The sequence below is a fragment of the Pongo abelii genome, chromosome 5 (genome assembly GCF_028885655.2).
Source record: "Pongo abelii isolate AG06213 chromosome 5, NHGRI_mPonAbe1-v2.0_pri, whole genome shotgun sequence".
NCBI classification, from domain to species: Eukaryota; Metazoa; Chordata; class Mammalia; order Primates; family Hominidae; genus Pongo; species Pongo abelii.
In genome coordinates, this window is record NC_071990.2 from 54,840,628 (window position 1) to 54,855,804 (window position 15,177).

The window sequence follows — 15,177 nt, forward strand, 5'->3', positions numbered from 1 at the left end:
CACAGAGAGTTTATTACCTCAGTATTTGTAATAAACTCTACTATTTCCTACTATTTCTCCTATCTTCTATTTTATTTTCTTAAACTATCACCCTGCTCACCAAATTGAGTGCTCAATTAAATACCCTATGAATGTCTCTGACCTGATGTTTGAAAACTACTAACATAGGGCAACAAAAACATACTTACTGATGTCACAATTTTGCCCAATTTTGCCCTGTTAGCCTTTTGAATTATACTACAATATCTCTTATATTCAGAGGTTCCCTTACTGAGATTGCACTTTAAATTGTAGCCAAGTTTCTAAAGATTTTATGAACTAACAGATCTTATACAAATTAAAAGCATTAACTTGTGAGGTATATTATTAAAAATTAAGTTGTGTTTTCAATGATTCATAAGAGCCTATCACATTATAAACGATTTTGGTGATAAACATAGCAGGACAGGGTTTAAATTTGACATGAGTACTGAAAATATATTGACCTCAAGTGGTAGATAATTCAGCATAGGCAATGATTAAATTACTTGCATCTTTCTAATTTTTTATCCACTATCACCTAGTAAAAAATTTTGTTTGTCTTCAAATTTCAATATTAAATTTTGAAGAGAAAGTTTTTTTCTAATTAAGGGCACAAAATATGTCTCTACAAAAATATGCACTTTCACATCAACTGATTTTTTATTATTATTAATAACTAAGATGATTGAGCACTTAACACAAATCAACTCATTTAATATATAATAGAATATTTCAATATCTGATTAATTAGCACTGATGTCATTTTAAAAAATTATAACTATTTTGTCCTTCATTTTTCATGCATACTTTTTTACCTTGTCAATTTCTTTTCAAATCTAAATTTTAAAGAAAATGTATTAACCTATTTAATGTATAAGTACATTTCTGTATATTTAAGCTTCTTTCTAAGATGCACTTAATGGCATTTAAAGGAAACTGCATATGTTGGACTTATTAACACTTAATCCCTTCGTGGGATTATGTTCTTCATATGAATCATTAAAATACTTGAAATGGACCTTATTTAGGAAGAGTATCTCATACCCTTGATTATAAAATAATCAATAATGCGTCATTATATAAAGAATATCTAGCCTGTGATAATTCTCATATTGTGAGATTTGCTGCTATTGAATTTCAGAAATATAAAGGAACGTGTATTTATAAAAGTGATGTCACATAACCTGTATATATTTTTCTATATTTTTCTCTTTCATTTGTAAGGCAGATGGACAGCACAGAATTACAGCCAATTTTGGGGCATGACTTTAGAAGATGGTTTTAAATTTCGCCTTGGCACTTTGCCACCTAGTCCCATGCTCCTGAGCATGAATGAAATGACAGTAAGTGTTCCTTCTGATTCATGTATGTGCATGCATTTGTAAAAGTGTGTTCATGTGTGCATTAAAAGCAATTATAAATCACTAAAATAATTAGTTTTGAGCTTCAGTCATAATTTTGTCACATAAATAAAAAACCCTTTCCCTAAATGGTTGTTAAACCCCTCAAAAGTTTCAAATGGGTTTTGCAAGTTTACTGTTACCAATTAGACATAGTCTCCTTTAGGAATGATTGAATGGGCTGGCAAGATGGCCAAATAACAGCTCTGGTTGGCAGCTCCCAGCGAGACCAACGTAGAAGGTGGATGATTTCCGCATTACCAAATGAGGTACATGGTTCATCTCATTGGGACTGGTTAGACAGTGGGTGCAGCCCATGGAGGGTGAGCAGAAGCAGGGTAAGATGTCACCTCACCCAGGAAGAGCAAGGAGTCTGGAAACTCCCTCCCTTAGTCAAGGGAAGCCATGAGGGACTGTGCTGTGAGGGATGGTGCATTCTGGCCCAGATACTACGCTTTTCCCATGGTCTTTGCAATCCGCAAACCAGGAGATTCCCTCAGGTGCCTATACTACCAGGACCCTGGGTTTCAAGCACAAAACTGGGTGGCCATTTGGGCAGACACTGAGCTAGCTGCAGGAGTTTTTTTTTCATACCCCAGTAGTGTCTGGAATGCCAGTGAGACAGAACTATTCACTTTCCTGGAAAGGGGGCTGATGCCAGGGAGCCGAGTGGTCTGGCTCAGCATATACCACCCCCACAGAGCCCAGAAAACTAAGATCCACTGGCTTGACATTCTCGCTGCCAGCACAGCAGTCTGAAGTTGACCTGGGACACTCGAGTTGGGTGGGGGGAGGGGCGTCGGCCATTACTGAGGCTTGAGTAGGCGGTTTTCCCCTTATAAACCGCCACCCCTTATAAACAAAGCCACCTGGAAGTTCAGACTGGGTGGAGCTCACCACAGCACAGCAAAGCCGCTGTAGCCAGACTGCCTCTCTAGATTCCTCCTCTCTGGGCAGGGCATCTTTGAAAGAAAGGCAGCAGCTCCAGTCAGTGGCTTATAGATAAAATTCCCATCTCCCTGAGACAGAGCACCTAGGGGAAGGGGCAGCTGTGGGAGCAGCTTCAGCAGACTTAAATGTTCCTGCCTGCCAGATCTGAAGAGAGCAGTGGATATCCTAGCATGGTGCTTGAGCTCTGTTAAGGGACAGACTGCTTCCTCAAGTGGGTTCCTGACTCCCTCTGCCTCTTGACTGGGAGACACCTCCCAGCAGGGTTCAACAGACACCTCATACAGGAGAGCTCTGGCTGGCATCTGGTGGGTACTGCTTTGGGATGAAGCTTCCAGAGGAAGGAGCAGGCAGCAATCTTTGCTGTTCTGAAGCCCCTGCTGGTGATACCCAGGCAAAAAAGATCTGGAGTGGACCTCTAGCAAACTCCAGCAGACCTGCAGAAGAGGGGCGTGACTGGGCAGAAGGAAAACTAACAAACAGAAAGCAATAGCATCAACATCAAAAAAAGGACGCCCACGCAAAAACCCCATCTGAAGGTCACCAGCATCAAAGGCCAAAAGTAGATAAATCCACAAAGATGAGGAAAAACCAGCACAAAAAAAGCTGAAAATTCCAAAAACCAGAATGCCTGTTCTTCTCCAAAGGATCACAACTCCTTGCAAGCAAGTGAACAAAATTGGACGGAGAATGAGTTTGACGAATTGGCAGAAGTGGGCTTCAGAAGGTGGATAATAACAAACTCCTCCGAGCTAAGGGAGCATGTTCTAACTGAATGTAAGGAAGCTAAGAAGCTTGATAAAAGGTTACGGGAACTACTAACCAGAATAACCAGTTGAGAGAAGAACATAAATGACCTGATGGAGCTGAAAAAACACAACACAAGAACTTCATGAAGCATACACAAGTATCAATAGCCGATTCAATCGAGCAGAAGAAAGGATATCAGAGATTGAAGATCAACTTAATGAAATAAAGCATGAAGACAAGATTAGGGAAAAATGAATGAAAAGGAACAAACAAAGCCTCCAAGGAATATGGGACTATGTGAAAAGACCAAACCTACCTTTGGTCGGTGTACCTGAAAGTGACAGGGCGAATAGAACCAAGTTGGAAAACACACTTCAGGATATTATCCAGGAAAACTTCCCCAACCTACCAAGACAGGCCAACATTCGAATTCAGGAAATACAAAGAACACCACAAAGATACTCCTCGAGAAGAGCAAGCCCGAGACACATAATCACTAGATTCACCAAGGTTAAAATGAAGGAAAAAATGTTAAGAACAGCCAGATAGAAAGATCAGATTATCCACAAAGGGAAGCCCATCAGACTAACAGTGGATGTCTCTGCAGAAACCCTAAAAGCCAGAAGAGAGTGGGGGCCAATATTCAACATTCTTAAAGAAAAGAATTTTCAGCTCAGAATTTCATATCCAGACAAACTAACTTTCGTAAGTGAAGGAGAAATAAAATCCTTTACAGACAATCAAATGCTCGGGGATTTAGTCACCACCAGGCTTGCCTTACAAGAGCTCCTGAAGAAAGCACTAAATATAGAAAGGAAAAACTGGTACCAGACACTGCAAAAACATACCAAAATTTAAAGACATTGACACTATGAAGAAACTGCATCAACTAATGGGAAAAATAACCAACTAGCATAATAATGTGAGGATCAAATTCACACACAACAATATTAACTTTAAATGTAAATGGGCTAAATTCCCCCAATTAAAAGACACAGACTGGCAAATTGGATAAAGAGTCAAGACCCATCACTGTGCTGTATTCAGGAGACCCATCTCACATGCAAAGATACACATAGGCTCAAAATAAAGTGAGGGAGGAATATTTACCAAGTAAATGGAAAGAAAAAAAAGCAGGGGTTGCAATCCTGATCTCTGATAAAGCAGAATTTAAACAAAGAAAGATCAAAAAAGACCAAGAAGGGCATTACATAATGGTAAGGGGATCAAGGCAACAAGAAGAACTAACTAACATGAATATGTATTCACCCAATACAGGAGCACCCAGATTCATAAAGCAAGTTCTTAAAGACCTACAAAGAGACTTAGACTGTCAAATAATAGTAGTTGAAGATTTTAACACCCCACTGTCAATATTAGACAAACCAATAAGACAAAAAATTAACAAGGAGATTCAGGACTTGAATTCAGTTCTGGACCAGGCGGACTTAATAGACATCTACAGAACTCTCCACCCCAAATCAACAGAATATACAATCTTCTCAGCACCACATAGTATTTATTCTAAAATTGAACACATAATTGGAAGTAAAACACTCCTTTGGCATATGCAAAAGAATGGAAATCATAACAAACAGTCTATCAGATTAGAACTCAGGAATAAGAAACTCACTCCAAACTGCACAACTACATGGAAACTGAACAACCGATTCCTGAATGACTACTGGGTAAATAACAAAATTAAGTCAGAAATAAATAAGTTATTTGAAATGAATGAGAACAAAGACACAACATACCAGAATCTCTGGGACACAGCTAAAGCAGTGTTTAGAGGGAAATTTATAGCATGGAATGCCCACTGGATAAAATGAGAAAGATCTAAAACAGACACCCTAACATCACAGTTAAAAGAACTAGAGAAGCAAAAGCAAACAAATTCAAAAGCTAGCAGAAGACGAGAAATAACTAAGATCAGAGCAGAACTGAAGGAGACAGAGACATGAAAAACCCTTCAAAACATCAATGAATCCAGGAGCTGGTTTTTTGAAAAGATTAACAAAATAGATAGACCACTAGCCAGGTTAATAAAGAAGAAAAGAGAGAAGAACCAAATAGACACAATACAAAATGGTAAAGGGGCTAACACCACTGATACCACAGAAATACAAACTACCATCAGAGAATACTATAAACACCTCTATGCAAATAAACTAGAAAATCTAGAAGAAATGGATGAATTCCTGGACACATACACCCTCCCAGGACTAAACCAGGAAGAAGTTGAATCCCTGCGCAAAGACCAATAACAAGTTCTGAAATTGAGGCAGTAGTGAATAGCCTACCAACAAAAAAAGTCTAGGACCAGACGAATTCATAGCCAAATTATTCCAGAGGTACAAAGAGGAGCTGGTACCATTTCTTCTGAAACTATTCTAAACAATAGAAAAAGAGTGACTCCTCCCTAACTCATTTCATGAGGCCAGCATCATCTTGATATCAAAACCTGGCAGAGACACGACAAAAAATGAAAATTTCAGGGCAATATCCCTGATGAACATCGATGTGAAAATCCTCAATAAAATACTGGCAAACTGAATCCAGCAGCACATTAAAAAGCTGATGAAGTCAGCTTCATCCCTGGGATGCAAGGCTGCTTCAACATATCCAAATCTATAAATGTAATCCATCACATAAACAGAACCAATGACAAAAACCACATGATTATCTCAATAGATGCAGAAAAGACCTTTGATAAAACTCTACACACCTTCATGCTAAAAACACTCAATAAACTAGGTATTGATGAAACATATCTCAAAATAATAAGAACTGTTTATGACAAACCCACAGCCAATATCATACTGAATGGGCAAAAGCTGGAAGCATTCCCTTTGAAAACTGGCCCAAGACAAGGATGCCCTCTCTCACCACTTTTATTCAACATAGTATTGGAAGGTCTGGCCAGGACAATCAGGCAAGAGAACGAAATAAAGTGTATTCATACAGGAAGAAAGGAAGTCAAATTGTCTCTGCTTGCAGATGACATGATTGCGTATTTAGAAAACCGCATTGTTTCAGCCCCAAATCTCCTTAAGCTGATAAGCAACTTCAGCAAAGTCTTAGGATATAAAATCAATGTGAAAAAAATCACAAGCATTCCTATACACCAATAATAGACAAACAGAGAGCCAAATCATGAGTGAACTCTCATTCACAATTTGCTACAAAGAGAATAAGATACCTCGGAATACAGCCTACAAGGGATGTGAAGGATCTCTTCGAGGAGAACTACAAACCACTGCTCAAGAAAATAAGAGAAGACATCAACAAATGCAAAAACATTCCATGCTCATATGCTCATGGATAGGAAGAATCAATATTGTGAAAATGACCATACTGCCTAAAGTAATTTATAGATTCCATGCTATTCCTATCAAGCTACCATGGACTTTCTTCACAGAATTAGAAAATACTACTTTAAATTTATATGGAATGAAAAGAGAGCCCATATAGCCAAGACAATCCTAAGCAAAAAGAACAAAGATGGAGGCATCATGCTACCTGACTTCAAACTATACTACAAGGCTACTGTAACTAAAACAGCATGGTACTTGTACTAAAACAGATATATAGATCAATGGAACAGAACAGAGGCCTCAGAAATAGCACCACACATTTACAACCATCTGATCTTTGACAAACCTGACAAAAACAAGCAATAGGGAAAGGATTCCCTATTTAATAAATGGTGCTGGGAAAACTGGCTAGCCATATGCAGAAACTGAAACTGGACCCCTTAACTTACACCTTATACAAAAATTAACTCAAGATGAATTAAAGAGTTGAACATAAGACCTAAAACCATAAAAACCCTAGAAGAAAACCTAGGCAATACCATTCAGGACATAGGCACGGGCAAAGACTTCATGAATAAAACACCAAAAGCAATGGCAACAAAAGCCAAAATACACAAATGGGATCTAATTAAACTAAGGAGCTTCTGCACAGCAAAAGAAACTATCATCAGAGTGAACAGGCAACCTACAGAATGGGAGAAAATTTTTGCAGTCTATCCATCTGACAAAGGACTAATATCCAGAATCTACTAGGAACTTAAACAAATTTATAAGAAAAACAAACAACCCCATCAAAAAGCGGGCAAAGGATATGAACAGACACTTCTCAAAAGAAGACATTTATGCAGTCAACAAACATATGAGGAAAAGCTCATCATCACTGGTCATTAGAGAAATGCAAATCAAAGCCACAGTGAGATACCATCTCATGCCAGTTAGAATGGCAATCATTAAAAAGTCAGGAAACAACAGATGCTGGAGAGGATGTGGAGCAATAGGAATGTTTTTTACTGGTGATGGGAGTGTAAATTAGCTCAACCATTGTGGGAGGCAGTGGGGCAGTTCCTCAAAGATCTAGAACTAGAAATACCATTTGATCCAGCAATCTCATTACTGGGTATATACCTAAAGGGTTATAAATCATTCTACTATAAAGACACATGTACACATATGTTTATTGCAGCACCATTCACAATAGCAAAGACTTGGAACCAACCCAAATGCCCATCAATAATGGACTGGATAAAGAAAATGTGGTACATATATACCATGGAATACTATGCAGCCATAAAAAGATGAGTTCATGTCTTTTGCAGGGACATGGATGAAGCTGGAAACCATCATTCTCAGCAAACTAAGACAGTAACAGAAAACCAAACACTGCATGTTCTCACTCATAAGTGAGAGTTGAACAAAAAGAACATACGGGCACGGGGAGGGGAATATCATGCACTGGGGCCTGTCGGGGGATTGGGGGCTAGGAGAGGGATAGCATTAGGAGAAATATCTAATGTAGATGATGGGTTGATGGGTGCAGAAAACCACCATGGCACATGTATACCTATGTAACAAATCTGCACATTCTACACATGTATCCCAGAACTTGAAGTATAATAATAAAAATAAAATAAAATTGATAATCCAGAAAAAGAATAATTGAGTGTTTATTTACATTGCTAATGACTTCACACAAATACGAATTTCGGATTACTGGTTATTCAGTGTGCCAGTACTTCAGCAAGTCATTGTTCCAATTTTTCTTTTCTACCTAAACACAGTTATTTTGTCCTGTCTATAGGAATATTCATTATCATGTTAGAATAAAATAAATGTTAGTATCTTCAGACATATATGCCTTGATGATTAGTAAAAGTTGATCCTCAAAAATCCTCAAGATTTCTGTTAAAAGAATATCTTCAAATTTTCCCCGATGACCTGTCAAACTCCTTTGTAAAATTACCTCGTTTTCTAACATTCTTATGCTTTGAACTATCATATTGGTTTTTCCCTTTCATTTTTAAGAGGTGTTATCATCTGCTAATAGGTATCTTGCACAAAGAAGTTTCTATCTCTCGTTATTACAAACCTGTTACTCACAAATCTGCCGTGTTACCACCCAGTGTGTGGTGTTCTCCAGGCACATAGACTTTCCAGTTGAGATGGTGATTTTATTCAAGGTCTGTTATGAATGCCCAGGGCAGAGTGGTGCTTCCAGGCTGCTGGAGTGTAACCTCTCCACTCTCCAATGAAGACATTCAGTCTCAGCTGCCTAGAAGCTCTCAGCATCTTTAGCAAGCAAGATTGTTGTTTGCTGTTGGATGAGTTGTAAATGCACGGGTTTCTCTTCAAATGTTTAAGGTACTTTGCTTTTGAGTGATGTAATCACCTGAGTTATTGTTCCAATTCAAATTCCAGGAGCAGGGCCCTCTAAATTATAACTAGTATGAGAGAAGATAATAACAAATGTTTATGAAGTAGTTGTGTGTTAAAGCACTTACAGTTTCGTACGTGATCTCATTTAATTTTCCCAGCAGCATGATGTAGTGGATACTATCATTACTCACATTTTAAAGACAGGCAAATTGAGGTCGAGAAGTTAAGTCAAGCCAAGATTGAGAGAGGTTAAAAGCCACCATAGAATTATTTATATTCATAGACATGCCATCTAAAAAATCGTTTCCCCTTGGTAGAGTTCCTGAATTGGCCAACGCTAATTGGAACTCTACTAACTCTACTTACTCCAGTTAGTAGACTTCCAATATAGGGTTGGCCAATTCAGGTTCAAAGTAGTAAAAAGACTTTTAATCTCTTAACCAAAGCTAACTTTCTGAAGTGTTCAGCTTTGATATACTTTTGTGTCTCCCCTACAATCATAAGATTTAAATCTTTAGAGATGTGGCTCTGATTTATGGTTTTGAGTGACCTAACTGTATGATCAACAGAAAAAGAGTTTTTTTTCTGTTTTATTTTTCATTTTTGTTCCTACCCAGTGAGAAAAAATAGTAGGCAGCATTATTTAAGAAAAGAGGACAGACCTTTATAAGGTTTGCTCTTTCACTTGCTTTTATTGAGGGCCACGGTGGGCCACACACTCACTTATGTGTCTCTATATATTTCCTGAAAATTATTTCTAACATATCCTTTATAAACAAATTTCTGCAGCTTGGAATATTTTATGTTCCAGAGAAAATGATTTACATTTATTTCCCAAGTTTCCACTTACCATAGCAAAGAAAAGGAAATTTAATTCAAAATCATTTACTGGCTCGTGGGGATTTGTTTGCATAAAAGTCATTCTGGTGATATTTAAATTAAAACTCTTAATGATGAGTTGGGAAGAATTTAAATTACCTAGTGCTTTGAATTATTGTAATAAGTTACAACACCTGGAATTGCCAAGTAATTCCAGGAAAGCAATAAGAAAAATTCAGCTGAACCAGTAAGAGTTCTATTACACTTATGATGTAAGTCAAGGAAATGCATCTTATTTCTAGGGCATAATAGTTAGGACTAAATTTCTGAGTGTTAGAGAGGTTTTAATATGTGGCCAGGTAGAATAGAATCAGAAATAACAGCAAGTGTTTCTAGGAAGAACATGAAGTAAGTATGAACTGAGTTGAACTGGAAGCTTTGGAAAGCTATAGCTACCAGTTAGTTTTATAGCTAGTTCTTAGTCTGTTGACTACATAGAAAAACCCAATATGTGATATCAAACTGCCTCCAACTACAGTGACAATGAATTTCTTTTTGTGGGAATTCTTCTCGATTACTGGTGCACTCCCCTCACCACCCCACACACACTTTTCTCCAACTTTTAAAAAATCATTTTCAACGTATGATAGACTATACATACAGCCAGGGTGGGCAGTAGCCAACAGTGGTACGATTTCAAGCATGCTGAAAATTTCCATGCACCTCCTTCCATAAACATCTCCTTGGCCATATTGCTTGGGTAAGAGTTTAGATCCGGGAAATTATTTTCCCTGGATGGGAAAGATAAGCCATGAGTCATCCTGAATTCCTGGGAAAGCTCTTTCCTTCCCTGTCTGGTTTCCTGGCTTCATTCCTTAGCTTAAGTCATTATTCCCGTAACGTGTCTACTGGCTCCTTCACTTATTACCTCAGTCTTCTTCTGCACAAAATGACAATGGTGGTAGTATCTAGCTCATAGGGTTGCATAAGTCCCATGAAATACTGGATGAGAAATGCTTAGCACAGTACTTAGAATATAGTAAAGTTTAAATAAATGTTATTATGTAATATATAAAGGTGTTCCTTCTCCCTTGTACTGACTGTGGGAGAATAGCAGGGTTTTGAGGCAAGTTAATGTTGTAAGGACTAAGTTATTAAAACCTTCATTATTTGGAGCATTTATAAAGAAAGGTGTAGGCCTGGATTTATTGACTCTGATAGAGTTTATATATTTCTGGTGAACTGAGAGTTCTATGATGCTCTTATATCAAATCAAATCAACTTTGTACTTGATTGTTTTTCCAGACATAATGTTCAAGTGCTTGTGAATTTGGGAGATAGAACCAAGAAGCTTCACTGTGTTATATCTTATTATAAATATTAAAAATATTTTGAAAAAATACTATTTTCACATAGAAATGTGAAAATTAAGAGTTCATTTGTATGCTTGGCTCCATTAAAATTTGTTTCTTTAGCAATTTTGAAATTATTTTTATTTATTTCCCAAGGAGACTAATTAGGTTGCTAAAGCTATTACAGGTAAGTATTGTGTCTAAGGTGGAACTATTTGGAAACAATTAAAATATTAAGAAGGCTAGTATGGCACTTAAAACCTGTTGGTGTACTATATTATATAATATCAGATTGCTGTAAGTAAAATAATCTAAAATTGTTTGAGTCAATCTCATAGCTAACCAGAACAGCATCCTTTCTCGGTCACCCAATATATATTAATGTATTGGCATTAACTAACAAAGAAAAAAATGTTATACTTTCTAGTATGTTGGAAGTTGAAGTAAAATAATACTTTATTTATTTTATATAAAAAATCTTTTGAAGCCAATGATTTTTGAAGTGAGAAATGGAAAAATTTTTTAATCACCTGGATACTTTATTATTCTCTAGATAACACGTAATAATATGAGGATTTTTTTCCTTTCAGAAATATATTTCAATGACAGCCAAGTACTGAGGCATAAGAAATATCTTTGAAAATCTTAAAGTAATTTTCCAAGTTTAGTTTCTACTGTTCATGCGATTTGATTTTTTTTTTTTTTTTTTGAGACAGAGTCTTGCTCTGTTGCCCACACTGGAGTGCAGTGCTGCTATCTCTGCTTCCTGCAACCTCTTCCTCCTGAGTTCAACCAATTATCCCTGCCTCAGCCTCCTGAGTAGCTGGGATTACAGGCACCTGCCACCAAGCCTGGCTAATCTTTGTATTTTTAGTAGAGACAGGGTTTTGCCATGTTGGCCAGGCTGGTCTCAAACTCCTGCCCTCAGGTGATCCGCCTGCTTCGGCCTCCCAAAATGCTGGGATTACAGGTGTGAGCCACCGTGCCAGGCTGAGATTTGAAATTTTTGACTTGACTAGGAATAACCCTGTCTGAACAAACATCTCCTACTTGATTGCAATACCATATGTCACCCTTATAAACAGAAGCCTCTGTAGAAACCAAAACGTTGAGTAAAAAAGGGAAAAACACAGTTATATACTTTTTATAATATTGAGCAATAACAACCATTTTCTCCGTAAAATTCATGTTTAGCTCCCACACACATGAACGTAAGGCAAATGGCATCAGACTTCTGGAATACAGGAAGGGCTGATGGTGCCGTAGAAGAGGGGAAGAGAAGCAGGGCCAGATGTTACGGTGGAGACTGTGTTTGTATATGTTTCCTTCAGCTCATCTCAGAACTTTTTCATCCATGTAGGGAAAAGCAGACGACAGAGTAGGATGATAGTTGTTCTTGCTGTCACTGAATTAAGAATTTTAAAATTCAAAGAGTGTCAAACTTGTGTTTCTTTCTTCTTACTATTTCTGTCTCTCTCAGAATGGAATCTAACACCATTCAGTAAACTTTAGAAAATATACACCTGGCCTCACTCCTTATTCACCTGCACTTGTAGCAGAATGAATGTCTTATCTCTCAAATCAATTTTCAGATTTCAATGTGATATTTCTTCACTAGTCACAGTCTGATGTATAACACTGTGGTAAAATTGACTACGGCTTGAACAACACAGTGGAACCTGATTGATAACTGCAGGACAAATCTTCAAAAATAAATGTAAAAATTTATTATTTTCTTCTCTATGAATAAATATTTTAGGCTGTTAAAAAGTAGATTTCTAAAGTCATTTTGTGTGTTCATAGTAAAGGCACCTACTCTCTGGCCTCTCTATGTCTGGGTCTGTCTTGACCTAAAGCATGTCCCATAAAACACTAGTTTGGCCAGGAGGAGTGGCTCACACCTGTAATTTCAGCACTTTGGGAGGCCGAGGTAGGCGGATCACAAGGTCAGGAGATCAAGACCATCCTAGCTAACACGGTGAAACCCCGTCTCTACTAAAAATATGAAGAAAAATTATCTGGGTGTGGTGGCACGCACCTGTAGTCCCAGCTACTCGGGAGGCTGAGGCAGGAGAATCGTTTGAAACTGGGAGGCGGAGGTTGCAGTGAGCCTAGATCCCGCCACTGCACTCCCAGGCAACAGAGAAAGACTCTGTCTCAAAAAAAAAAAAAAAAGACTAGTTCATTGATCTGCTTCACAATAAAAATGATATGATGTAAAAGAAATAAAATAAAATATTTTGCACTGGACCAAATCCTGAACATTTAACACCATGAACATTATTACCATGTTTTAGAGCTCACATACATTAGCAGTTTGTAAAAAATCCTGCAGTGAAGACAAAAATCTAATTTTCAAAACCGGTGTTTCTCAGAAATATTTTATTAACTCCTTTTGTAATTATCTATTAAAATTCCTCAGAACTAGTATTCTAAGGAACTAATTTAAGGAAATATCACAGTTCATCCATTTTCAGATGTATATTTTTTTCACCTGTTAACACCTCTGAAATTGAGATGCTTTCTTACATTTGTTGATGCCTTGGGTTCAATGAAATATGACATTGCCCTAGCAACTTTAATGGCAATTATGTGTGCTGTTTCAGTTATGATTAGGCTCAGCTGAGAGTGACAAAAATTTAAAATGATGGTTGCTTAAATAAGATAGAAACTGATTTCTCACCAGTAAATCTGGAAGTGGGTAGCCCTGTGCTGGAATTGTACTCTGTGGTGTTGGATACCCACACTTCATTCTTCTTGTTGCTCCATTGCCCAGCACCTTTATTTCCAAGGTCATATAATGGTTCAACAGGACTCCTCTATGTCTGTCTGTAATGCCTACGTTTCTGCCAACAGAAAAATATGAAAGATCAAGACAAAGGAGTAAAAGTCAAGTGCCAGCTGTCTCTTAAGGAAAGATCTCAGAAGCTACCTTACATTCCATAGGGTACAACTTAGTGATAGCAGCCTGGGTAGGCGGGTTGAGGGGGGTGCGTGGAGGGGCTGGGAAGTGGGCAATTACATTACATATTGATCTTTTTAAGAAGTCATTAAAAGATTACTCTATCATAAAAAACTAGAGACTTATCAAAGGATACCTCTTTTAAAGGTAAAGCACAAAGACAAATATTGTTGAAGATGAGACATTCATTTAGCCATTAGTAACTAGAAAATCAGCCTTTTCATCCCCAGTATCAAATAGTTCCAAAATTTCTTGGTATTCGCGGCCACTGACCTTAGATTGTAAAGGTCATAACAGAATTTCATTCTCTGTTGCTTCGTTTGGTTCTCAGGTCACTATAAGCATCCAAGCTTAAATGGGTGGTGGGAAATACAACTAAAAATATAGGGCTGATGCACATAGAGGATATTGTGTAGATACAGACTCAATTGTAAGAATGTTTAGAATTTATTCTGAGGTTCCTGAGAAAATTGATCAATTTATCTCAAGCTATGCTATGATTACATTTCCACCACTCTTTTAGAGATTTTAATTTAATTAAATGCAAATGTTATACAATTCTCCAGTGTTTGTTGTTGTATTTAATTCCCATATTTGCCCACAATATCTTTAATTTCTAATTTTTAAATAAAAATACTGAAGCAGGGAGACTGTTCACATTGAACATCAAATTTGGCTAATACTGATTTGGAAATATGGTTAGATCCTGATTAAAATATTTTTCAACATTACAATGAAAAGAATTAAGCATATCTATATGAAATCCTGTAAGCCTTTGTTAAAAATGAATTTCTATCTACTTAAGCCAGTGTCATTTTGGAATTTCTGTCACTATCAGCTGATCTTCTTGATTCTTTTGCTTTATTAAGAAAAAAAAAATTAAAAACAAATGTATCATTCATTAGAGCCAAACTTCTATTACCAATTCCTAACAGCCATTATTCTGTGATGCTTGCCTTTATTTATAAACTCTAAACAATTTACTTTACAGAGGAATACAGTAATTATGAAATAATGAAATATAAAATTTTCTGTGGTTTTATAATATCAGATTAGCTGATATCATGAGGCAGATAAAAAATATGTGCCTGCTGCTCCTCAAATCCTAGGAGCTCATTTTTAGTAAAAGCAGTAATAAATAAATGGTAAAAATCTTGAAAATCCAACAGATGATCTTCATAAATTGATCTGGCTTAGTGGATTGGTAAATAAGTTTTTAATAAAAATGTCATTTT

General features: G+C 37.0%; 1 protein-coding gene across 1 annotated transcript in view; it reads left to right on the plus strand.

Annotated features, from left to right (window-relative positions):
• TINAG (tubulointerstitial nephritis antigen) overlaps positions 1-15,177 on the plus strand; it is a gene marked incomplete at its 5' end in the record, with an annotated part of 95,229 nt that overhangs the window by 17,320 nt on the left and 62,732 nt on the right. Inside the window, 1 exon segment of the mRNA NM_001133332.1 lies at positions 1,250-1,364. Within this exon segment, the coding sequence (NP_001126804.1) occupies positions 1,250-1,364 (115 nt within the window).